Source organism: Corythoichthys intestinalis, chromosome 19 (assembly GCF_030265065.1).
Source record: "Corythoichthys intestinalis isolate RoL2023-P3 chromosome 19, ASM3026506v1, whole genome shotgun sequence".
NCBI lineage: Eukaryota > Metazoa > Chordata > Actinopteri > Syngnathiformes > Syngnathidae > Corythoichthys > Corythoichthys intestinalis.
The window spans coordinates 14267583-14294460 of NC_080413.1; the positions used below are offsets into that span (position 1 = coordinate 14267583).

The 26878-nt window shown below is 39.7% G+C and overlaps 2 protein-coding genes across 7 annotated transcripts in view; both read right to left on the reverse strand.

Moving 5' to 3' along the window:
* The window catches only part of usta (uronyl 2-sulfotransferase a), a 107802-nt gene extending 103956 nt beyond the window's left edge, over positions 1-3846 (reverse strand). Inside the window, exons 1-2 of the mRNA XM_057822275.1 lie at positions 3766-3846; positions 2812-3348 (exon numbers count right to left, since the gene is read on the reverse strand). Coding sequence (XP_057678258.1) covers positions 2812-3049 — 238 coding nt within the window. The 5' untranslated portion in view covers positions 3050-3348; positions 3766-3846. The remainder of the gene's footprint in view (positions 1-2811; positions 3349-3765) is intronic.
* A 1290-nt stretch (positions 3847-5136) lies between these two features.
* sash1a (SAM and SH3 domain containing 1a) overlaps positions 5137-26878 on the reverse strand; it is a 423559-nt gene continuing 401817 nt past the window's right edge. For 2 of the 6 annotated variants that reach the window (XM_057822268.1, XM_057822267.1), the window contains exons 14-21: positions 25829-25961; positions 23132-23301; positions 22854-23063; positions 20475-20625; positions 20273-20401; positions 13697-14661; positions 12214-12345; positions 5151-12136 (exon numbers count right to left, since the gene is read on the reverse strand). In XM_057822268.1, coding sequence (XP_057678251.1) covers positions 11879-12136; positions 12214-12345; positions 13697-14661; positions 20273-20401; positions 20475-20625; positions 22854-23063; positions 23132-23301; positions 25829-25961 — 2148 coding nt within the window. In that variant the 3' untranslated portion in view covers positions 5151-11878. Of the gene's footprint in view, positions 12137-12213; positions 12346-13696; positions 14662-20272; positions 20402-20474; positions 20626-22853; positions 23064-23131; positions 23302-25828; positions 25962-26878 lie in introns of all 6 variants that reach the window. The other 4 variants (XM_057822264.1, XM_057822266.1, XM_057822265.1 and 1 more) reach the window with 4 other exon arrangements.

A 26878-nucleotide genomic window follows, 5' to 3' on the forward strand; every position in this document is an offset into this window, starting at 1 on the left:
AGTTCATCCAGAGTGATCATGGGCCTCTTGGCTGCATCTCTGATCAGTTTTCTCCTTGTTTGAGAAGAAAGTTTGGAAGGACGGCCGGGTCTTGGTAGATTTGCAGTGGTCTGATGCTCCTTCCATTTCAATATGATGGCTTGCACAGTGCTCCTTGAGATGTTTAAAGCTTGGGAAATCTTTTTGTATCCAAATCCGGCTTTAAACTTCTCCACAACAGTATCTCGGACCTGCCTGGTGTGTTCCTTGGTTTTCATAATGCTCTCTGCACTTTAAACAGAACCCTGAGACTATCACAGAGCAGGTGCATTTATACGGAGACTTGATTACACACAGGTGGATTCTATTTATCATCATCGGTCATTTAGGACAACACTGGATCATTCAGAGATCCTCACTGAACTTCTGGAGTGAGTTTGCTGCACTGAAAGTAAAGGGGCCGAATAATATTGCACGCCCCACTTTTCAGTTTTTTATTTGTTAAAAAAGTTTAAATTATCCAATAAATGTTGTTCCACTTCACGATTGTGTCCCACTTGTTGATTCTTGACAAAAAAATTAAATTTCATATCTTATGTTTGAAGCCTGAAATGTGGCGAAAGGTTGCAAGATTCAAGAGGGCCGAATACTTTTGCAAGGCACTGTATATATACTGTATATATAGTTATAGATTACACATATTAGGTAAAAGTGGAAAAATGACAGTTATATGAGGAGAAATGTTAAAGTTCGACATACTGTACATAATAAGGTTAAAGTTGTGCTTTTATCAGTCACACAGTGCAAAAATGATGCACCCTCATAGAAGTGTAAAAGTGACACTGGTACACATAGTGTAAAATCATGCATATCAAGTGAAAGATGTCAACAAAACTGTAAAACTGAACTTTGCAGATATTTCAAAGCACAAAAAAAAAATAAAAATAAAATGGTACTAGCAATAATGTAATGTTAACCCCTTCATGCATGAATTATGATTTGTTAGTTTTCCTCCTTTAAATCTACTGAAACATGAGCATTCCCAGCCAGTCTTCCCAGTTAGATGAATTTATTGATGATTTTTTTTAGTGTGTGGCATGGTTCCTGCCATTCTCCTCAAAGTTAATTAATGCCGGTGAAAGCGATACAGACCTCAAGATAAAAAAGACGTGCCATTCAACTAGTTGTCAGTCGACATATCACAAATGTTATAAAAATATTTTATAAAGGTTGAAAAGTTACCTAGTGTTGCTTTATAGTAGCTTATCACTACTAGACGTCCAGTCTATTTGAACTCTGAGGGTGGCAGTCACTATCTAGCGGCGTCATTGGCACTGAAAATCATGAACATTCACAGCTAGTATTTCGGGTTTAAATGAATTGGACATCTATCGATGTCAATGGCATACATTAAAATGAACTCAACACAACTAATGGCATACATTAGTTCAGGGGTAGCCAATTGCGGTCCTCGATGGAACCCATCCAGCTTTTTTTCCATGTCTCTCTCCTCCAACACACCTGATTCAAATGATCAGGATCGTTATCAGGCTCCTGCAGAGCTTACTGATGTGCTGATCATTTGATTCAGGTGTTTTAAAGGAGGGAGACATGGAAAACAAGCTGGAATGGGGCCCTCGAGGACCGGAGTAGGCTAACCCTGCATTAGTTATTGTTTTAGTAGTCGATTATTTGATGAACTAGTTAGTTCGAATAATCGAGGATTCGGATAAGGAACATGAAAAATTAAAAATATCTGAGCTGAGCCTCAAGCAGTGTAAAAAATAAAAGAGGATCTATGTACAACAAAAGAACAATTGGCTAACTTACAGAGCAAAAGTCCACTAGCTTAAATGCTATAAAATGCTAACTGTTTTTTTTTTTTTTAACAGTGCTCTTAACAAATGGTTCAGACACATATTCCTACAAAAAAACAGCTAAATATAAACTAAATTATGAATGGATTAAAAAAAACTAGCTCAAACCACACTTTAGCTTATCTTGGTCTTAACAGGGATTCAGCCAGGTGTAATGAGGCAGACCAGAGTGCAGTGTATCCACCCAAATCAATAAAACTAAATGCAAATACTTTCAAAATAAACAATCACAACCCCACTTTAAACGAATATTCAAAGCAGCAAAATTTAATTCAAATCTTTTTTTCAAACCGAATACTCAAGTTAATCAATTAATCGTTGCAGCACTAAAATGAAAATATATATATATATATATATTTTAGAGCGGTATATGGGGCCGTAATCAGTGTGCATTTCCGTTTTCCTGTAATTTCATTTTTTAAAATTAACTTTATTTATAAATTTATAAATAATATTTTTTTAAAATCATGATTAATAATGAAAAACATAATCATTGCTGATAAATAAATATATATATATATATATATATATATATATATATATATATATAATTTATTATTTTTTTTTAAATGACCCAAAGCCAATTTCACTATAAAGGGCTAAATGTCATCTTTTGAATCGCTGTCCACTACAGTCACCACTTTCCCTGAAAGATTCTAAACAAATGGTAAACAAACGTGCACATTTGCAACTACAGTACACTCGTAAAAGTAGTTTTGCGGTATCAAGTGAAACGTGTACACACAAAACGGTGTAAAAGTGAAAGTTGTAGACGTGTACTATGGTAACTGTCGATATAGACATGAAAAATGCGAGTTATAAATAAAGGTTTTTGGCGTACACGTGACGCTGAAAGCAAGGTAAAAGTGAGAGTTTTACGCACACGCCAGACATTTGACCTCACCACAGCCTTTACGCATGGCACAGCCCCCCCAAAAAGCACCCGCGTTCTTACCGAGAAACTGTCGCAAGTCCAGCAGGACTCTTGGAGGTCCTCCGTTGAGCTGGTAGAAGAGAGAGGCAAAGCAGAAGACGAAAAGCGCCGCCATGCAGAATCCATAGGCTCGGAGCGGCAAGCGCCAAGGAAGCGAGGCGAGCGAGCTCAACTTGTGGTTGCGGTGGTCCCTGAAGTGGCCGTGATGGGGGCTCTGGTTGTTACTGTGAGGCGGACTACCGCTGTAATTCTTCATCATCTGCTCCTCACGAGACGCTGTGCAAAGTCACCCATCTGAGAATCATCGGAAAGTCCTACTTTGGAAGTTAAAAAAAAAAGTATATATCCCCTCCACCCGTCACCGGCTCCTCGTCTGACTCCAGTCCGTTCGAGGAGGCTCCTCGCTCGGCTCGACTCGTGTGCAGAGTCGGCTCGCTTGTCGCGGCTCTTTAAGGGTCCATCCTTCTTCTCCTTCTAGGCCGGCTCTAGTCCTCCTCCTTTTCTTTTTTCCCCCTCAAACGTTTCAGATTACTAAACGTGGAACGAGAGAGAGGGAGCCTGGAGGAAGTACAAAATAGTCCAAAAATTGCCATCTGTTGCACTTTAAGGTGGAAAACAGCGCCATCAAGTGTTTCATTAATGTAATACATTACATTGTTTCGTATGGAAGCGCTGGTACTTGGGATAAATTCCACATCACCACAATACAGGAATTTTTAATTGGTTAATTTCATGGTAAATTTAACCCTTTCAGGGAAAGCCAGCACTAAAGTAGACAGCTAATCTGTCAATCAAAAGTTGACACTTAAGACCTTTAACCCCTTTATAAGGGCAAGTGACTTTTAGCTTTAAAAAAATAGCTATGATTAATCTTTACGGTTTTACTTCATAAATATGAATCAAAGTGATTTCATGTTGTATTGTAAATGGAGTTGCACACGGTACTTAAAGTGTTTTGACACTATCTTCACTTACCTTCTGATGATGCAGCATCAGGAGTAGGCATGTCCCGGTTTCAAGGTTTACTGTGGTATGAAAACGTCACGGTTTCAAAACGACTACAATTTGCCATCATACCGTAGTTACGGTATTAGCTATTTTTGAGGTCCCAAAAATGTAGTAAGTAATCAGTGGCTTGGAGTGGCAGTGCCCACCAATCCCCTTCCAACCAGTTATTGCTCTGTCCTGTGTCTGTCTGTGACACTTCAGGGGTGGGCAAACTATTCCACAAAGGGCCGCAGTGGGTGCGGGTTTTTGTTGCAACCCATTAAGAGGACACATTTTCACCAATCTGCTGTTTTACAAGTGCAATCAGTCGATTGCAGTCAGGTGCTTCTCATTTCTGCTAAAACCTCATTGGTTATATACTATCTGTGCTGGGTCAGTTGGAACAAAGACCAGGACCCACTGCGGCCCTCGAGGCCCCTGCGACTACACCTAAGCTTTTTCCCCCTCAAAAATAGACAAAGTCACTAGTATGGGGGTTACTTCGGCTACCAAAAAAAACAGATGGCCGCAGCTTAGAACGACAGCCGACGTGCAGGCAACACCTCCAACATGATTTCACATTTACGTGATCATCATCCGTCACCATACACAAAATTAAAGGTAAGTCAACGCTGTCATGTAGATTTCCCACCTGCTACGAGAGTTCACTCAAGCTGGTTTAGTGTCTAGCGATGGTAAAACAATACTATAATGTAAGCTTGTTAACGAGGCAGATAACGTGGCTAGTTACCATGCCAAGATGGCTAACTAGTTTCTTCTCTACCATTAGCCTACTTTTGTAAAGTCTTCTGACATTGTAAACATCTGCCAATTTGCAAATGTGGTGAAATATTAAAAATCTTGTTCAACTGATTTTTTTTTTTAACCCATACATCTAAAATTACATTTATTTTTAGCTATAACTGCAATACTGTGATACCGAGGTATTTGCGCTTAAGGTTATCATACCGTCAAAATCTCATACCGGAACATGCCTAATCAGGAGCGATGAGGGCTTCAGTATTGCTTAAAGGTTGGTGGGGACAATTTGAGCATCCTGAAAAGTTGGTAATTTTATGTCCCTACCGTCCCTATGCAAACCTACGCCCTTGCCCCCCCCCCCCCCACAGGCCTACGATGAAGTCGTTTAGGAGGCAATTTAACCCTTTAATGCCTGCAATATGAAGCAATTGTCAGAGAATCACATAATTTGAAAAATAAGGTCTTAATGAAACCTTTTTTTCCCCTCCAAATTTGTAAAACAGAAAAAATATGTGTAATAAGCATGGTAAAATCTATAACCCTTGCTAAATCCTGTTTTTTTTTTTTTTTTTTTTCTCACGGAACCTGCAGATGCATGAGTTGAGGAAAGATATTTCAAAATTCTGAACTAGTCTCAAAATCATGAAATTCTAAGTATCAAATGTGATACATTTGGCAAGAAAGGGTTAGTTTATATAACTTATTAAAATAATATGCTAATCTACCTAAGATATTTTACAAATATTAAAAACTGGAACTTTTCAAAACATGTCAAACTAATGTAGCAGACCCATAAAAATACTCCAAATGGTGGCCAACATTAACAAAAGTAGTGAAGCTTTATAAAAGAAAAAAAGAAAAATGCATTTGAAACCATATCAATACAGCAGGATATGGCAAGAAATTGTTTATTATTCTTATTATAGTTGTGAATGACAAATACCTATGGACATGAGTTTTTTATTTCAATACACAAGCAAATCTGTATGGACAATCATTTAGTAGATGTAAAGCAGATAAAACAATCATTTGTACACATATGTTACAAAACAAATTGTCTGCAGTTCCTCACTGGCTGAAGCATCACGCAGGAAGAAAGGTATTGCTATTCGTATAGTACAGCTAATTACAGTCGTATAGAAAGGAAAATAGGGAAAAAAATAACTTAAATATTAATTACATATATAGAATGTGCAAGTCCTGCATAGCATTTCATATATGTAATTAAGATGGCGTAAAGAACTTGGGAGTGATTAGGAAAAAAGGTTTCTTACACTGTTCAATAAGGAGTCACCGCAAAAAAAACTAGATTAAGTCACCCTCTAAAGTGCATTTACAGTGTCAGTATCTTTTTTTTTACTTGTCTCACGTGTTCCAGAGCAACACTTGACTTGGAATAAGATTTAGAAAAAAAAGTGTGCCCTCATTTGATCCCTGATTTTTTTCTTTTTTTTGCTTTCCATCTGACGTTTTTATGAATCTGGAAATAAATGTTGAAATCATATTGGTAGCAGATTTTTCTAAACAGAGGAACCTCCAAAACTTATGTACCCCAAGTACTCAAATGGATGACTGGCATTGAAAGATGTTTACTTCATTGCCTGTCACAGTTGAAATACGCCAAAGTTGCTGTTGGTCAATGTAAAAACATTGTTAACGATAAAGTGTATTCGTTAATGCTGTACAATTAATATTCAGGGGTCTGTTTTGTAAACGTTTGACCATAAATGAATTATAATTCGACTGAATATGATTGATTTTAGAGGTTGCACTGTCTCTAAAATACTGCTTTATTTGTAATACCAGTTGTGTCTCTTTGGATATTCTTACTAAGATCTTACAACGCGTTTTTGTCAGTATAACAAATCAACTCTGCATTATTGAAAAAAACTTGTGTTTTCGGGGAAGAAAAGGCCTTGCCTTGCATTTACTCTATTATCAACACTACTCACTCGTAAGGCTTAGGCAATATAGTAAAACACAAACAATTAAAAAAAAAAAAACGTGCTTGAATGTGTCGGATATGCTGACTGGTATCGACCCAACAGGAACCTTTAGAAGACACGCCATCAAAATGAAGCTATAATACAGAAATACAGGATGAAAAAAAAGCCATGTAGGTCCGTTTACCTTTGGGCCATTTTTTTTTTTTCAATTTCAGACAAACAAAAAAATGAGCCTTGATGTAGCCATTATAAGTTTGGTAACACAAGTTGGGGAAATTAAATAATCCTACGACTATTATTTGTTTTCCGAAAGTCACGTGTCGTGACCCGGAATACCTTCTTCTGTTGCTTCTTATTCTGCAGTTCGAAAAAAAAAAACCTAGTGAAAAATAACGCTAGAGTTAAATGCAGTGTTGACAACTCCCCAGAAAGGAAAGTAGCTATTGGCTGTCCTAGAAGTCGTCTCTAACTAGACATGTGTTGATTATCAGTTTCAAGGTACAGTATACCGTGGTACGAAAACATCACCGTTTCAAAACCGCAAACATTTTCCGTCATACCGTCCCTACGGTATTAGCTATTTTTTTATGTCCCAAAAATGCAGGGATAAATCCCTCGCTTGCAGCTGCAAGGTTCAACCCTACCCCACCGGTTGTTGCTCAGTGTCAGTGAGCCAGCTGTGCTACACGATGGCTGGAGAAGGTGAAATTCCTGAACTTTTTCCCCCATCGAAGAAAACGAAATCGCTTGTATGGGAATACTTCAGCTACAGAAAAGTTACAGACGGCCGCGGCTTAGAGGAGCAGGGGCAACCGATATGTAAAACATGTTTGCAGAGGGTGGCTGCCGAGGAGGCAATACCTCCAGTATGATTTTGCTTTTAAACAAAATTAAAGCACTTTGGGGACCTTTCGGGTTTTGTAAAGGGCTATATAAATAAATTTGATTTGATTTTGATTTGATTTAAAGGTTTGTCAACAGTCATGAGCGTTTCCCACCAGCTACTAGAGTTAGCTCCAGTGTGTTTAGTGTGTCTAGAGGTGGTGAAACGTGTTTTTTCTCTCTCTTGCAATTGTGTTGAAAGAGTGCGCGTATAATGTAAACATGATACGAGTGCTTTTTATGAAAATAATTCAATTAGCCTCACCTAAAGGACTGCATTTATTATTTTTTTATTTAGAATACTTGAGTGATTTGTTTTTATTTAACTTATCATACTTACATTACAATTTGCCAATATGTCTTGAAAAATAAAAATCCTGTTCAATTGAAAAGTTTTTTTTAGGGCTGTCAAAATTATCGCGTTAACGCGCTGTAATTAATTTTTTTAATTAATCACGTTAAAATATTTGACGCAATTAACGCACATGTCCCGCTCAGAAAGTATTCTGCCTTTTGGTAAGTTTTACAGCAAGGCTTTTTGTACTGTCCAACAGCGAACTCTTGTGGTCGCTTTGCGACATGGTTTATTGTTTTCTTGCCAGTTCATTATGGCTGCACGACGTCTCGGGCTGATAATGTGCTTATATGATCCTTGGACAAGATTTGTCCGTAAGTATGGTTGTTGTAAAGAATGTACATATTATGTTAGTAAGCGAAATGTTATATTTTTTGTATGAGACGCTTTTTGTTTATGTTTAGTGAACCTGTATAGCGTGCTAAGCTAACGTTGTTGCTAATGCAACGCTTGTGCACTTTTATTTTGTAGCTTTACGACGGTCTAAAGAGGACAATGGTTTGAGGCCATTTTATTAATAAATCAGATGAAAAAGGATGAAGTCTAATTATTAAGGCGCCGTTCACTAGCTGTCTAGCTTTGGAAAAAGTAGACGCTTCGGATTGAGGACAGCATAGACAGATTTAAATGACGGTAGAGTGAAATGCCCACTACAGTCCTTATGTACCGTATGTTGAATGTATATATCCATCTTGTGTCTTATCTTTCCATTCCAACAATTTATTTTACAGAATTTATATATAATTTACAGAAAAATATGGCATATTTTATAGATGGTTTGAATTGCGATTAATTGCGATTAATTAGGATTAATTTTTAAGCTGTAATTAACTTGATTAAAAATTTTAATCGTTTGACAGCCCTAGTTTTTTTTTTTTTTTTTTTTAAACCCAGATATCTCAAACTAAGACATTTTAGAGCTGCAATTGCAATACCATGATATATTGGCATAAGGTTATCATACCGACAATCTCATACCGCCACATGACTAATTCTAACCTTTTTATTTTTATTTTTTAACATTGCTAAATTAAATGGCCCAAAAATCAGTGCCGTTTTTGCCAGCCCTTTTAATTTTTGTCTTAGTCTTTTGGACGAAAATACTTATGAGTCTTTGTCATATTTTAGTCATTTAAAAATGTGTTCGTCTTCATCTAGTTTTAGTTGGCAAAATCTCTGATTTCGTTCAGTTTTAGTCATGTAACACAAAATTTTTTCATCTGTAAAATTAAAAAGTTTTAGTCCAAAAATAAAATAAATATTGTAGCGTCTACAAGGACAACACACACTCAGTAGGAAAAGCAGTACATTATTTTCAATTAAACCTACCTAGAAGCCAAGAACTGTAAGTAAAAAAAAAAAAAAAAAAAAATTAAAAACAGTCTTAGTGTTTAACATCATCTAGACTTACTGACCAGAAAGGCCAAGTGGCTCTGCTTTCGACTGGCAAGTGTTTTTAAGAGGACGCACGCCATTCTGAAGCTAATGCTAAGGCAAATGCTACGCTAACACTATGACTTACATTTAGCGTCTGATGATCACTCAGCAGACCTTTAAAGGCTAAACCAACATTGCATATTCTCTCTTGCCAAGATAAGAAAACAAACTTACCATGTTTACAAACAAGCAAGATGGCGTGCAACCTAGCTTGAGACACATCCTAAACTCCAGTGAGGAGGGAGAGGCGCAGCACACCTCACATGAGTGACATGACCCAACACTGCCACGATGCAAGCTGATGTACTCCACGTACAATATGAAAATGTCACCCATTGTGAACATATGACAGAAACTGTGGCATTTTCTTCTCATAGTCATCTCTTCAAGACGAAAACTGGCATTGGTCTTGTTATGTTCTAGTCTCCCTAGCCGCATTTTTACATACGCGGAGATTAAGGGCGGGGAAATATGTCATTCCATTGTAATTGAGTTTTCTATAGTGTTTATGAATATAAAATTAAGACTTTGCCGGTGAAATGTTGTCAATAAAAGTTGTAAAGCAATAAAACAACAATGAATGAAATTAACATTTTTTTTATAGTGGTTCAAAATAATTTTTCGAAAAGATCATGTGACTAGCACCTTAAAAACGGTCATTTTACTTAGCCAAAACTACCTGAGGACAGAAGAGGTAAGATGGATAATGATGTAATTTTTTCCAACCTAAGCTTTCAAAAGCGACAACTACTGAGTGAGAACCAAAGATTGAAGATGAGGATCATGAAACGCCGGAGAGCACCGCTAAAATGGTAAGCGGGGTTTCAGTTTCCCCCACTAAAGACTAATTGTACAACAGAACCAGCACTGGGCGTACCATATTCAATGGACCCCAATCTTGGCCAAAAGCATAGCTGTCCTAAGCTGCCTGGTTAAGAATTTCCCTAAAAAATAATGGATAAAACAAATAATGTTTATTTTCAACGTATTTGTCAAGTAATGCCGGTGGGGGGTTGGTTTGGACCCAATTGCAGGAAAAGAGGTGACGCAAACCGGCAGTGCAAAAATTATTTAATCAAGGCAAGCATAAAACAAACAAACAAAAAGTACCAACAAATACTGTGGAGATACCAAAAACACCGAAGCAAACAAAACTCAGGTTACTAACAAAAAGCTGGGTATCAAAAACTTACTGAGGGGAGCACGAGGGCTTGGAGAAAACTGACAAGAACAGATCCGGACGTGCACATGGACATTGACAATTAAGCAACAAGGAGCGAAAAGAAACTGGGAGTTTATATACACACACAGACAAGACAACGAGGAACAGGTAGGTGACACAGAAGGATGCAGGTTGGAGGATACACTAGGAGCAGGCACAACAGGTGAAATCAATGGGCAATCACAGGAACACACTAGGAGGGAACCAACACAAAACCTAACCGTATTATAAATTTTCCTGCTTGGAATATTCAGTCATAAAGGATGCATTCTCCTCTTTTGCTTGCCGCCATTTTCAAACTGAACATGGTGGGGATTCGTTTCGCAAAGGTGTGAGCGACTGAAAAAAAACTACTAACCGAGCATATTAAATAAATAAATTTAAACACTGCGTTTCAGGGTCATCAACATGTTTTGCCCCCCCGCCACAAAAATTTAACTCTGCCTATGCATTTTTAGCTTATCATCGTCACGTCGTCATGAAAAAAAATTGTTCGTCGACAAAATATTTTCGTTATCATCGTTGACGAAAAAAACATCGCTAGAAATACAATACGGTAGAATAGGAAATAAATGATTGTAACTTACCGCAAAAAGACAACAAAAAGAGGCTTTGGGAAGTCACCAGATTTTGCTAGAAAGTCCCAAAATTGGCAACAAATGTTCCACAAAATTAAAACAATGCGTACGACTCCACTCCACTCTGGAGGCCTTGAAACTGTAGCGCTAGCTAACATTAGTATTTAGCATCGGGGGTTAGCAAGACAACGCTGCAACAGCGGATAAAGTAGCAAAAAAATTAATCTTTTGAGTCACGGCAATGTGAACTTGAGGAAAACAAATACTGATTGTATTTCTTTCCAAACTTGTGCTAAACACTTATAGGAACAACGGATAACAGCTAGTTTTCGGATAACAGATAGTTTTCGGAGTTTAGGAGTCAGGAAACAGCCTTTTTTGTTCACAAATATAACAAAAATAAGCTCATTTTCCAGGAATTAGAAGAAAAAAACTGATGGCTGAAAGATAAACGGACCCAGGTGCTAATTATTGGTGCATGTTATGCGTCATCAAGCACTAGTTAATGACCACGCAGGAATGGATAATCACTTTGGCGGTGTAAAAAACCTCGAAAACGGAGCGCTATTGTCCTTTGATGTGAAATTCATTTGACCTTTTTGAATGAATTGAATTTCCAACTGTTAAACGTGTGAAATTTCACTAACCTTTTGTACCCTTGATAAAAAGCGACTTTTCACAAGCCAAGAACTTGTGAAGCGTCCGTTCGACAAAATGGCGGTGTGCTATTTTCCGTAAAGGCAGTCTTTAGTTGAACCACTAGGGGGCACCTCGGCCCCACAGCGACTTTTTGTCTTTTTAAAAAAGGCATTCTTTTAGCATCCGGGATCGACTCCAAGTTGCCGTAAACATTTGAGAAAAGAGTGCTGAAAAGCGTCTTGGCAAACAGGAAGTACTCGAGTGCAGACAGTCGATAATTTTACGCGTCCCGGCGCGCGGCCGCTAGCTGGGCCTCGCTGACCAGTCGTCGGGCGTGCCCGCGGTCGCGTACGCCCGCTTCCCAGGCGCCACTCTCTGTCAGTGAGGCCACGCCGCTTAGCGAGTCCACGCCGGCCGCCGCCAGCGCCGAAGCGTACATTGGCAGGCCGATGGACACCAGCCAGTCAGAGACTGTGCCGACATTGCTCGACGAAGACGCCGATCGCCGGCACATGTCCGTCAGACCGCCGGAGGGAATCTGGGGGGCAAGCAAAACTCCATCAGATCAACTAGTTTGATTTTCCATAACCTCGAATTGCAGTTGGGCGTCCTTACAGCCATGCGGTGTTGTTTGCGAAGCTCTCGGACTCGTAGCTGGTCCATGGTGGAAGCCACTTCCTTTACAGGTTGCTGGAGGTCTTCAGAGTAGCGCTGCATCAGAGGCTGGGGGATGCCGCAGCGACCGTGCTGGCCAATGAAAACACAAGGCACGTGATTACTTGGGAAAACACGTCCTTGCGGTGAGAAAAAACATGACCGTGCCTTTTGTTTGGTGTATAAACATAATTGGTATGTCAATAAAATGAGTTCCAACGCGGATTCTAGTTTGGGTTGGCAAACATGGAGTCGAGGCGCGTTGGGAAAATGTTTGGAAGTGTTTAAAGACAGGGAGAAGCAAAACAAATGTTATTTAAACTAGGAGTGGGAACCTCTTGGTACCTCACGATACGATACGATTTGCGATACAAAGCTCACGATAACGATGATCTGAGGATATAGCGATACAACAATTTTCGATACATTGGTCAGGAAATCAATCTAGGATATTCTACGAAAAACTAATAAACATAAAAACTAGCTTCTGCTGTGAATTGGAATGAGTTTATCACTAGTAGACATCCAATCCATTTGAACTGGGAGGGTGGCAGCAAATGAGCATTCGTTCATTCGCTGCCATCCCACTTCAAACGGATTGAATGTCTACGGCCGTCAGTGGCAGCCAGTGCCAGGCAATGAGTAATTTTGGGCCATTTAATGTCATTTACCTGTTGATTTTCAGTTACCTTCTGTTGATTTTGGGGTATTTTATGAGTCACTTGTTGTTTATTTTGTGTTAAAAAAAACAGGAAGTGACCTGGGAATCACCCAAATGAATAGGCAGTGCCTCAAACTCAACAGGAAATGACCTGTAAATGCGCCGAAAATCGGACCGAATGACTGTGAATGCTCTTGTTTGGAATGAACGAACGTTCCCAGTCTCAATGGATTGGGCGTGAGCTCAGTCGATGGCCGCCTTTTTTTTTTTTTTTTTTTTTTAAATTGACACCTTTTTAAAACGATATCTCAATTCTTGACAGGAGCATATCGATAACCTTTTGGGATACAAAGTATCACGATATATCACCATATTCGATGCATATTGGCCGAAACCCGATGTCGATTTTATTCGATAAACCCAATAATATCGGTAAACTATTACGTAAAAAAAAAAAAAAAAAGGTTTCTTTAACAGTCTAGTTTGCAAAATTATTATTTCCTTAAATATTTAGTTTAATGCTTTTTAAGGCCTAATTTTGACAAAATCCATTTAATGACTTTTAATGCTTTTTAATGACCCACATAAACCCCGAATAAACTGAAAAATGTATGTGTTCCCAAGATATGAAGCTTCCCTGTAATAAATGAATAAAATCTAAGATTCATGTAACAGTAACAACCTATTTACTTTAGGCCTTGACACATGGCAAATTAGTAGGAAGTTGGATGTGAACTTATCCCCGCTATGAAAGGAGGTTCATTATAGTGACAGATTGCTAACCTTGTCAGAGTAAGGCTCTTCCGTGAGATCGATGCCCTCGGCCTCCAGTCTTTGTTCCAGCAAGGTGAGCAAGTCAGGAATCATCTTAGAATGGGACGCCTTCCTCGTCACAGCAACCTTGCCCCCCAAGTCGGACAGCCACGGAGGCGTCACCGACGCGCCCGCCTCTTCCCCGGTGGACGATGCCGAAGAGGCGTTCCGAGGGCTGCTGGGGGTGCTCGGCGTTTTCGCAGGAAGAGGCGGGGCTGAACCGGTACCACTTCGCGTCACGGGACTGCTCGGGTGTGAACGGGTGAGCGAGTGCGTCGGGGACGGGGTGGGAGATGGCGAAGAGGGTACTGAGAGCGGGGATTGGCAGACCCCGTTGGCGAGTCTTTCTCTGGACTTCTTAGCGGGAACCGGCGGGGGTACCGGTGGCTTTTTGGCATGAGTCCGTGTCACTGTGGACTCTGGAGGACTTGGGGCTCGGGTTGTAGGACAAGGAGGTCTCAAGGGCAGTTGCGAGGGAACAGGTGGTCTGTACAATCTCGGTTTTGGACTCACAGGTGGAGTCTGCGTACGAGCTGGTGAACTCTCCTCTCTTAAGACTCGAACTGGGCTACTCGTGCCCACACTGGGTTGTTCTTTAACAACTTGAACCTCCTCATTGTCATCCTTTCTCTGCTCCCAGTGCAGGTCTCCCAAGGAGTGAGAGCGTTTCCACGACCCGGCGGGCTGGAAGGGTTCGTCCAGATCCTCGCAGCTGCGACTGGCAGGAATAGGGGATCGTCTTTGGGTTTTGCGACGCCCCAATAAGTTGAAGCCCTTCAAGGAGGACTTGCTAAACAAACTCTTAGGGAATATGGAGCGCTGGTTCTTCGCATTTTGCTGGAAGGCCTCGCTGGAGAGAGTCATAGGGAGGGAGGGGTAGTCCGGTGATTGGGCAGCGGAAGAGCGACCGGAGTGGGACGCCTTTTTGCACTTGCCTGCAAGATAAAAACGGTTGATTGAGAGGAAATAAAATGACTGCATGATGTAATCCAATGGAAATACGCACCAATTTTCAATGCGTTCTTAACTATGCATCTACTTAAACTAAGATTAGCTCAGATTTCGCAGAAATGATGTTATGGATTCAAGCGTGATAGAATGAAAAAGCGGGAGCAACTTACCATCTGGTCCTCAGGATTACAAAGCATGATGGGTGAAACGACGGCAGAGAAATTTTTAATGGGATGGACAGAGAAAAATTCAATAGATGGAATGCCATGAAGAGACTCCGCAGCAGCCATTAAATTGGAAATGTTAGTTGAATATGATAAATGAAATTAGTACGATAACTATGTTAATGTGAAATGATTACGTGTGAAAAGTGGGGACAGCATGCCAAAATTTGAATTTTAGTTTTAGATATAATTTACATTTATTGGAACAGTTTGTCATGAACTCAGGGTCCATAAAAACAATCTATATGAGTACTGTGCTCTATATATACGAGATTAATTACAGATTGGTTTTAGTTTTGTAAAACCAAACTAGAAAAAAATCCACTTGAATATGAGCCATAATTTAACAAACCTTAAAGAAAAAACATTTAAAGAGGAGACAGTTGTGATATTACATCATGGAACAATACATACACAGTGACCCCTCATTTTTCGCTGTTAATGGGGACCCAGGATCCCCCCAACCCCCCGTGAAAATCCGTTAAAGGCGGAGCTTATTTACATAACAAAAAAAATAATAATATTGAATTTTTTTTTTTAATTATACAGGATGGGGCAGAGCAACTTGCTTATTTAAATTTGGCGCCCTGAAGCGATGGTTGCTATGAGGATGGTAGGGATGGACTTATTTGAGAGGGTGGGGGTTAAAGTTTGGTTCTTAACGAGCGTTATTTATTTTGTGTTTATCTTTCAGGAACCCCAGTGTGCTTCATTGAGTGGACGAAGTTGGAATGCACTTTCGCTGTTGAGGCATTTTTTTCAAGCTAGCAGTACAATCGCTTGGGTTAAGTTCCTGCACCAGAGCTAATTTGTAGGGATGCAATTTCAATTCTTCATGGAGGATTTGTCTCACAGAATAGACAGACAACCCAATAGCAGATGCGTGTTTTGGGGTGACCTTGCTGTTCATGGGAGGCCAGGATTGTTTTTCTTTACATCACCCGTTGTCGAAGTTGTTTACCCATGAAACAATCGACTACCGGCCAGGACAATGCCCCCCTCTGGGGGGGCGGGGGGGGGGGGGGGCGTTTGAAATGCACGATTGAACGACCGCTTGAAAAAAATGCCTTAACAGCGAAAGCGCTTTCCAAATTCGTCCACTCCATGTTGCTCACTGAGTTTCCTGAAAAATAAATACAAAATAAATAAAGCATGTTGAGAACCAAACTTTAAGTCCCACCCTCACAAATAAGTCCATCCCTACCATCCTCAGAGCAACCATCGCTTCAGGGCACCAACTTTAAAAAAGCAAGTTGCTCTGCCCGACCCTTGTATGTATATTTATAAATGATTTTTAAGCGCTACAAATTTAAAACTTATTTATAAATATATATATATATATATATATAATTATTTGTACATGTATACGTGCATTTATCTTAGCATTTTAAAATACTGATTTTATTTTATTAATTTGAAAAAAATCTAGGGTGGAAAGTAGCGAGGGATCACTGCACCCTAGTTTTTAAAAGAATACAATTCCGTGAGCCAATCAAAATAACAAAAATGTTAGAATTTGACAAGAGTGCTCCAATTGAATGAGATTATTATTACACTAAATACGACAAAAAAGACAAAAAAGACCATTTTCATAAATTCATCCTCACAAGGCAAGAGGCGAGGCACAACCTGAACTGGATGCCGGCCAATCGCAGCAAATACTATTTTCAAAATTAAGAACAAAAAAAAAAAAACATTTCTCAATATTTTAAAGTCGGTATTAATAAAAAAAAAAAACTTTTTACGCTAGACATCCAATTCATTTAAACTGGGAGGACTGGCCGTGAATGCTCAGGCTTCAGTGTCATTGACGTTGCTCGACGTTATATTCATTTTGACTGGGAGAGCCGAATGAACCCCACTCAAAATGAATTGGACGTCTATTGCACTCTATAACAGGCAATGTATAATTGTATACCGCTGTATACCCATGCAGAAAATATTGACGAAACAAGTAGTAGAAGTTTGTGAACAGTTTATAAGGCATAACAAGGAAAACGAGAGGCCAAACATAAAAAGCAAGCAGCACCGTCTTTATTGTTCTTTGGGGGGTTGGGTTAGTTGTGCACTTTTCCCCTCTTTTCCACAACTTCAATCTCTATTCTGACACACAATGACTGTGGCCAGACCCCAACCGGAGAACCCACACACATCAAGTAAAGGCCAGGATTTACACTGGAAAGCATCAATCAGAAAGGAAAGTGGTGTTTGACAAAGCAGTGATTTATGGGTTATGGATGTTAAAAATATGTGAAAGAAAGATCAACTGGGAGCTCGAGCACACTCAAAAATGAACACAAGTACTGTAAATGCTTATACTTTTCTTAGTTGAAAAATAGGAGTGTTTCCATCCGTTTTAGGCACATCACAAGACTGTCACTGCATAAACATCTTAATGTCGTGGTACTCTGCTCTACACTTAGCAAAAGTATTCATAATCATCCCCTTTGTATACTGTCATCAATGCGGAATCCACAGGCGGGGTCTGAGCTGATAATCCTTTGACTGGCAGTGAGTTTGTTCTCATGAGAACACTTGGGGAGGCTCTCTCCCTTTGGCCAGGGGCGCCCAGCACTGTGGGGTAGCCTAGGCTTAGCGGTCTGGGCTGAGGCTCCTTCCCAGTTACATGCGGACTTCGGTATTGATGGCACACAAGGCCTACAAAGACGGAAAGAGTGATGAAGAGAGGAAAAAGGAGAGGGAAAGGGATGGCATGAGGTTGCCGCTCCAGAGCAGAGAGTCCAAAACTGTAACTCAGGGGACTATTGACGATTAGACTTTCAATTGTGTGGCAATTTTCATCTGCTATTAATTGAAATGACTTTATGACTAGTAGACGTGAAAGGGTTGAAAGTAAAGATGTCCCGATCGATCGGCATTGGAGTCGGCAATAAAATATCGGACATGCCTTTTTTGAATATACATACATATACATATATATATATATATATTTTTTAATTAAATCCTTTTTAAATCTTTTTAATTGGCTACAGCCTTAAAATCCCTCTCTCAACCATTAGTAATATCGTGGGAAGCAATGTGTGGTAGAACTGTACTGGTTGATCTTTTCCTTAACACCCTATGTTCCTTCCCAACGCAGAGAAGATATATCAATTGGTGCCACTACGCACAGTCATGGTTGCACTTCCCATCATGCAATTGGGCAGAACAGTTAAATGGCTACAGTATCATTTACTGAAAGCTCAACAAATACACTAGATGGCAATATTTAGTCACAGTATACAAAGTCATATTTATCCTTTAAGAATTACAAGTCTTTCTATCTGTGGATCCCTCTCACAGAAAGAATGTTAAAAATGTAAATGCCATCTTGAGGATTTATTGTCATAATAAACAAATAAAGTACTTATGTACTGTATGTTGAATGTATATATTCGTCCAAGTTTTATTCATTTTTTTGTTAAAGCATTGCCAAAATGTATATGATCGGGAAAAATGATCGGGAATGATTGGCATTGAATCGGGAGCAAAAAAAAAAAGCAATCGGATCAGGAAACATCGGGATCGGCAGATACTCAAACTAAAACGATCGGGATCGGATCGGGAGCAAAAAAACATGATCGGAACAACTCTAGTTGAAAGGTTTATAAAAAATTTCATAACATTGTTGATAATACGTCGACTGACAACTAGTTGAATGACACCTCTTAAATACCTTGAGGGGGTCTGTATCGCTTTCACCGGCATTAATTCACTTTGAGGAGGGTGGCAGAACAAAAATAATTACAAATGTGCTGACTGCTTTACGGCATAGCTCACTTCCACTTTTCCCCATTCATTATAAATACAAAAAGACAGAAGTCGCTGCGAACGCTTTTGCACCAATTCTGCAAAGATGGCAGAGCAACAAATGAGACAAAAAGTTTTGTCTGAGAAGGGAAAAAAAAAGAGGCTACCAGGATATACAGAATAAACATTGGCCCGGCTTTCACTCGCTGGCATGACCCCCCTCCCCACCACTGAACACGTCAGAGTTAGCCACACTAAGCCACAAGGTTGCTAACCGTCATATGGCCATCCAGCTACTGGTGACGCAGCAACGTGGGGTTCAGTATCTTGGATACAAGGATACTTAGACAAGTTCATCAGGGCGGAGAATCGACACCACAACCTCTGGGTTGGGGCACAATTACTCTGCCACTGAGCCACGCCACCCCACAGCTGCTACGCTATTGTTTAACCACAACTGCATTCATTACCTTATCAATATTCATCCTTCACACAGCCACTAGAAACCGAAATGTTCTTTAATCAATCTGCAGGCGACCTGGAGATTGATTTTTGATTGATTGATAATTTTACGGGTGTGCGCTGGTCCTCACGGGAAACTCAAGTCTTCCTTAAGGCAAAACACTACCGTGTTTGTCCACCAGCGTCGCTAAAATCGACCAAAACTGAAGAGCTACCAAGTGTTGCTTTTAGCGAATAATGAATCACAAACACAGGCAGGCAATCACAAGACATAAGACTTATATAAGAGTTTATATTTCATAATTTTTCAATCATTTATTTTTCATTTAATTTTTGCAGCATGAATGCAAATGGTCTGCTCACATAACAAATCCCAAGTATCTATATTTGAAAACGTCTAATGGTCAATAATCAAAACTGCCGTGCTAAGCTGTGACCACCCTTGTACAAAGGCAGAAGGCTTCTAAATTCACTTTAACTGCAAAATCGATAATGAAAAACTGATGTTGATATTTATCGATATTTAGAAGTGCTTTGATCGGCTACCCTACAATAGCCCAGACAACTCTAGTTAAAGGTTATAAAATGCTTCAACTAGTGCCTGTAAAATGGTAGACCATATTCCATGGATGCCTTGGCCACGCCAACTAAAAAATCTTGGTAACGTCACTCTCAGAATGAGCTGCAGATTTTTAGTCTGCTAGCAAGCTGTTGTTGATGCGTGACTGTTTGTCAACATGTACTAGCTATCACAGCACGAGAAAGCTCGGTATGATTAATTCTCCTTGTGATGTGGGCTATGTTATGGGATATTAACTATGAAATGATTAAAAAAAAAAAAAGCCAGATTTGTTTTTTACATATAAAATTACATGAGTGCAGTCACTTTCATTTTTTGATATGGTCACCATTTCATAGCACCATTAAGAACGTTTTTGTTCTTGATCTGAAATCAGTTTGGAAAAGTCCGCTCTGGAGTGACAAAAGCATGCCAACTGATTAAGAGAGCCTACAGTGAGCAAGAAAAGCTGGATGATCATCAGGCACCATTCCAGAGGAATGAGATGGGTGGAGTTAGAGTGCAGAAAATGTAGCGGATACTTGACAACCAATGGGACCGAGCCATTATGAGACTAAATCCCGGGCGAGCCATTATTACCGTTCTCCAAATTCTCATTGCTCTCGTAGCATCCGGAGTCCCGCGGTGAGTCGCCGACCAATCCCTGGCCTTCGGAAAGCAGCTTCTCCTGGGAGCCTGACAGGCCGCCGCGCTCCGGGTCACTGCTGCCTGGACGCGCACAAACATTTTTAAAATTCAAATTTCAAGACTCCGTCAAGTTATTTCCAAGATTTATCCTTACTGTCGTATTCCTGCAAGAGCTCCACAGCTCTCAGCAACAGCGTTCGGTGTTGAGGGTCTTTGATGTTAAGCTCGTCCAGGTCTTCCTCCTCCAGCAGCTTGAACGTGTCCAGGTCCTCGTAACCGTTGAACAGGAATGTGGGCATGTGCTCCTGCGTGGTAGAAACAATACAATAAAACAAGAGTAATGTCAGGAATAATACTGTATTTCGCACGCCCACTTCAAAATGTAGATACAAAATGTTTATGTTGTCCACTGGCAGATAAAAGCAAGTTATCACATGGCAAATGTGTGAAACACCAGGAGGTGCGAAGTAACAAGTCTCAAGTTGGTACAAAAGTCACCAAGTGGGAATCGAGTTTAAAGAACAATGTGCAAATACAAGGGTGGTTTTAATTCACTTCTGGTCTTCTTGTTGATATGTTAAATTTAATATGAATAAAATCAAAGAAACTCTGGTTATAGCTTCCAACAACATTCTAGAGTTGATTTAAAAAAAAATTCATAGTATTTCAATGGGTCCCCTATACAGGGGCGGATCTAGAAGAATACTTATAGGATGGCGAGAATGGGGCAGGAACTGTGGGGGGCAAATGATGGTAGCCTTTGGACAATTATACGGTATTCTGCGACAATTCGATTCAAAGGCCTACAATTGGTTTAATACAAAATGATGAAGATATTTAACACAATCAGTTCCTATTTACCTAAAGCAATAAAAAATACAAATCAGTTTTGATGGGACAATTTTGTTGATTTTTTTTTTTTTATATATACAAAAACGGAATACCAAAAATATTATCATTGTGCATTTTAATCCAATTACATTCAATTGTTCTTAACAGATCGATATATTGATCCACAAGGATTGTTACGCCCCCGGTGTCAACATATGGTAGATGTGTATCAGTGTTGTTTTTGGCAGCCCTTTTAATTTTTATCTGTCTTTTGGACGATAATACTTAGTGTATCACAAAAGTGAGTACACCCCTCGCATTTCTGCAGATATTAAAGTATATTTTTTCATGGGCAACACTGACAAAATGACACTTTGACACAATGAAAAGTAGTCCGTGTGCAGCTTATATAATTGTGTTAATTTATTTTCCCCTCAAAATATAGTCATTAATATCTAAACCCCAGGCAACAAAAGTGAGTACACCCCATAGAAACTACGTACATCCCTAAATGTCCAAATTGAGTACTGCTTGTCATTTTCCCTCCAAAATGCAATGTGACTCGTTACAGGAGTGCTGTCAGCATTGCTGCAGAGATTGAAGAGGTGGGGGGGTCAGCCTGTTAGTGCTCAGACCATACGCCGCACTCTACATCAAATTGGCGTCAATGGCTGTCATCTCACGAGGAAGCCTCTTCTGAAGACGGTACACAAGAAAGCCCGCCCGCCTCATCAGACCATAGGACATGGTTCCAGTAATCCATATGCTTTGTTGACACGTCTTCAGCAAACTGTTTGCTGAATACTTATATATCTGTAGAAATGTGTACTCACTTTTGTGATTGCACTGTATAATAAATGATAATATTCATATTTTAGTCATCTCAAAATGTGCTTGTCTTTGTCTAGTTTTAGTCCACTACCACATGGACGCCACAAACTCTATGTAAAAATAAATTGTCGGAGTCCAAGAATTTAAGAGGAGGCTTGCCGTTTGCATTCGCCTAATGCTAATGCGAACTTGAATGCTATGCTAACATTACAAGTTACATTTAGTGTGTGATGATCACTCAGCACAAACCTTAAAGGCTAAAGCAACATTGCATATTCTCTCTTATCTATGAACAAATGCCGTTTTCGTGTCAAATTTGGCGGGTGGCGGCTTATAGTCAGGCGCGCCTTATAGTGCGAAAATTACAGTATATATTATATATACTCAGATCCTCACTGACACCACTACTTATTTTATAGCAGTAAATGTCAAATTTAAATTTGCATCGGTGCCAACTGACTCCCCCCCATCCCCCATACTACCTTAGTGGATCCGCCCCTGCCCCTATAAAGGGTTAAATTAAGAGGAAAACTTTATTTGAATTTATTTGAACATGCACATGTTCTGGAAATTTGAACTGTGACCACCGTCCACTGGTATAGGCATGAATTAAACAGCCATGTGGGCCCGACTCACCTTTAACAGCTCAGTGGAAGTTCAATGTGGTTCTGACCAAGTGGGTGTAAATGTTTACATGAAAAATTGAACCAAGTAGCCTGTAATTTACTTTGCTAAATTTAGCTCGGCTCGTCTGTAATTTCTTTCAATATGTCCAAAACAATGTTTTCTTTTATGATTCGATCTTGTGACCAATTTGGTGATGCCATGTCAAATATTTGGGTGCACAATTTGGCACGTGGTTTCTTCCCACCTTGAGGTTAATGCGTTCCAACAGATCCTCCACGGACGTCGGCTTAGGTGGTCGGCCCTTTCTCCGCCGCCGCACTGGCCGTTTAGGCTTTTCCTCTTCCTCGCTCAGAACGTCCACGTAAATGAACTTGAAGGTGCCCACCTTGTTGTTGAGAAGGCCCATCCAAGTGCCCATGGGCGGCTTGCTGATGATGTCAATCACGTCACCGCGCTGTGAGAACAGGGAGAATGTCAAAATTTTCAAGTTGAATCTAAGATATTTCAGTACTTTTTCTTCACCTTCAATTTGAGGGAGTCTGAGTCGTAGGGGCTCGGCGTGAAGTCTGTGTGTACCCTTGCCCGTCCGCAAAATGGCCCTCGATAAGGCGGCTCTTCATCATCGCCGTCCTCAGACTTGACGCTTTCTCTGTTGCTGGCTGAGGAGTCGGTGGTGCTCACGGTTTGACCACCTGGGGAAAAAACAAACAGTCCTTCAGTGCTTTATAAGCCTGGCGGGCCACTATATTTTACAGGTCAGAAATATCGTGACGCCTTGAATTTGTCTACTTAGGCTGCGGTCTGCTCTGTCAGCGTGCACCTTAAGGTAAAACAGTAAGAATCTACGTTTTAGTATAGTTAATAAATGGCTTATAATAACTAGAGATGTCAAACCTATCGCGTTAAAGGGCGGTAATTAATATTTTTAAATTAATCACGTTAAAATATTTGACGCAATTAACGCACATGCCCTGCTCAAACAGATTAAAATGACAGCACAGTGCAATGTCCACTTGTTACTTGTGTTTTTTGGAGTTTGGAGCTCTGCTGGTGCCTGGGTGCAACTGATTTTATGGGCTTCAGCACCCATGAGCATTGTATTTTATTGACATATACATACAACGGCGGGCTACTAGTTTATATTTTTTGATTGAAAATTTTACAAATGTTATTAAAACAAAAACATTAAGAGAGATTTTAATATAAAATTTCTATAACTTGTACTAACATTTATCTTTTAAGAACTACAAGTCTTTCTATCAATGGATCGCTTTAACAGAATGTTAATAATGTCAATGCTATCTTGTTGATTGATTGTTATAATAAACAAATACAGTACTTATGTACCGTATGTTGACTGTATATATCCATCTTGTGTCTTATCTTTCCATTCCAACAATAAATTACAGAAAAATATGGCATATTTTATAGATGGTTTGAATTGCGATTAATTACGATTAATTAATTTCTAAGCTGTAATTAACGCAATTAAAAATTTTAATCGTCTGACAGCCCTAATAATAACACATAATAGGAGGTGTCCCGATCACATTTTTTTTGCACTCAACTTCGAGTCACCTGATTTTGAGCGATGTATTAAGTTAAAAAAAAACAACAACAAACACCTGAATGTAAATTATTTCCATATTGTAGACATAACTCTTGCATGATGGCGATCTTTCTGTTAACGTCCCACGACAACTAGCATAAATCCCACCGGTGGAGTTGAGTGTTTCGATGTTGCGTAGTGCAAAACAAAATTTTGGGGGAGTTTCTTTTGACAAGAACCTTGTACATCTTATTCTGTTGCTTTGTAGTTTTTAAATTTTAAAATAAATCTTAAAAACATCTCTTTAACCCGATTCCAATCCTATGAAATTGCTATCATTTGGCCCGCTTTCTGATCAAGTGGAACACTGATAGTGGACATAATAGTTATAATTTCAAAATTCCTGTCAATTTGTATTTTTTGCCCAATAACATAAGGGGAAAAGGCTATGCAAGTTTTTTGGGGAGACCCTGGACTGTTATGATTGAACTGCAATGACAAATATATGAAGTAGTAACCTTGACTTCCATGTTACCAATGGAAGATACAGTGATCCCTCGCTACTTCACGCTTCAAACTTTGCGCCGTCAGTCCATTGCAGATTTTTTTTCATTTAAAAAATAAATACAGTTGAGCTGTCTCGATCCGATCACGTAGCCGCCATTTCCCTCCTGCGTCTTTTTTTGGTCTGGCAGTGCACTGGAGTTGCTTAATATGGCTGACGTGAAGGTTTGATCTTGCCAGACATGGTTGAAGCCGAAACTTCAAACACTGCATGCGTCAATCATTGTTTCTTTCGCTTGTTAAACAGTTGTTGTGGCAACTCATTGTGTGTAAGTGAGCAGCTTGAGTGGACTGAAGTGGACTCGCTCAATGAAGCTTTTAATAAAGACAAGCATTTTCCTACTTTATTCTTGTTTAAAATAATTAGGTGGGATAGTAACATGTTTAAAACTAATCATAATTATTACATTTCAAGTGCTTAAAAAAGCATTCATTAAAATATATATGGCGGAAAACACAGACAAGGCTGAAAAAGCAGTCTCTGCTCTTGCACCCCTCTTTAAAAGAAACTGCTGTATTTTAAGCCAAAAGAACTGTTGTGTTTGATAGAACAACATGTCTATACGCTGCCATAGCAGTTTCATGGCGCATTAAGCCCCCAAACTATTTTAAATGTTTCTGTTTTACCCTGGAGACCCCCATTTACAGACAGCGCGCAAACGCTTTTATTTCAACCCAGCCATAAAAAGAAGGTAATTATATTTATTATTAGAATTTTCTATCATTTATGGCTTAGACTCATTAATTGCAGTTTTTCACATATCGCGGTGGGTTCTGATCCCCATTAACCACGAAAAACGAGAGCGCACAGTATATTTTTTTGGTTTCGAGTTGATCATGTGTTTAAGTATGTTAAGCCTGTGTCCTGAAAAAAGTCGGTGTTTGATCAGAAAGACATAACAGGAGGGACGGGTTAAAGTAATCCTTGATGGCAATTAGCTAAACGAAGTGAGAGGTCAGGATGCTCTCCAAAGACATGGACAGAAACAAAAAAAAGCTCTCTAGTGGTTTGTTTGAAGCACCCATCTTTATAGTCATTATGTGGCAATATTTTATTGAGCGTGGAAAGTAAAATAAAAGCTCTAACTTGGAAATAAATAACTTACTCATTGAGCTCTGTCCGCTTAGTGAACTACGGAGACTTTCCACTGAGCCTCCTGCTTTGAGTTTGGGCTTCTCCAGGGAGTCGCTGTCAGGCTGAGAGGACTGCGGAGAACCAGGTGTTCCATCCGGACTCGACTGAAAAGCGGAAGGGAGGAAAAGGAATAATGGACATTAATTCAACGTACAATCACGCCCAATCATGTGCAATTTATAACTATGCATTTGAACTGGGAAGTTCAAATGGATTGGACGTTTATTGTTGTCAATGGCAGGGAATGAGATAATTACTATGTGATGCAAAAATGTCAATTCTTATTCAACAGTTCATCCTGAGGTAAACCATGACATGCTTTTGGCATTTAAAAACATTAATATATCTAACACAGCACTAGGGGGCACTGTGGCCTATAAAACAACTTCTGTTTAACAGTTTTGATCACATTTATTTCAATTTTTAGGGCTTTTTACAAGCAACGGCTGCATGACTAAGCCCGGAAATGTGGGTCACGGTGTTGCCATAAGACCACCGTGATGGCCAGATGCTCTGGCCGCTGTACAGGGCTTGGACAGTGCAGGCCACAACTGGACTAAACAGCGATGGCAAGTAAAACGAAGCCAGAGTAAGCATTACTGTACTCAAAAGCTCTTAAACATGTCCTTGAGCAAGCCGAGGGAGACTTGCATGACTCATCTGGACTCGGCATGAAGCACACACCCAAAACAAGCGGACCCCGCAGTGACAATCCCAGTGATTCGGAGCAATGTTTATTCTGTAACCAACACAAATAATCCCACCCACCCACATACACACTCTGCGGACTAATGAAGTGGCTAGCACTGCAAAACATCCTGTAAATGTTTGAAAAGGGGAGCCTTTTTTTATATTGTTCTAAATCTACTGTATTTGAAAGAAAAAGTAGGCTTAACTCATGGGCTGCTATTCATGACAATAAGATCGCAGAAAACGGACATTTGTCAGCCCTTCCCGTTCAAATGGACTGGACGTCTATGAGTGATGAACTAATGTGAAGGATGAAAAAGACCCATATGAT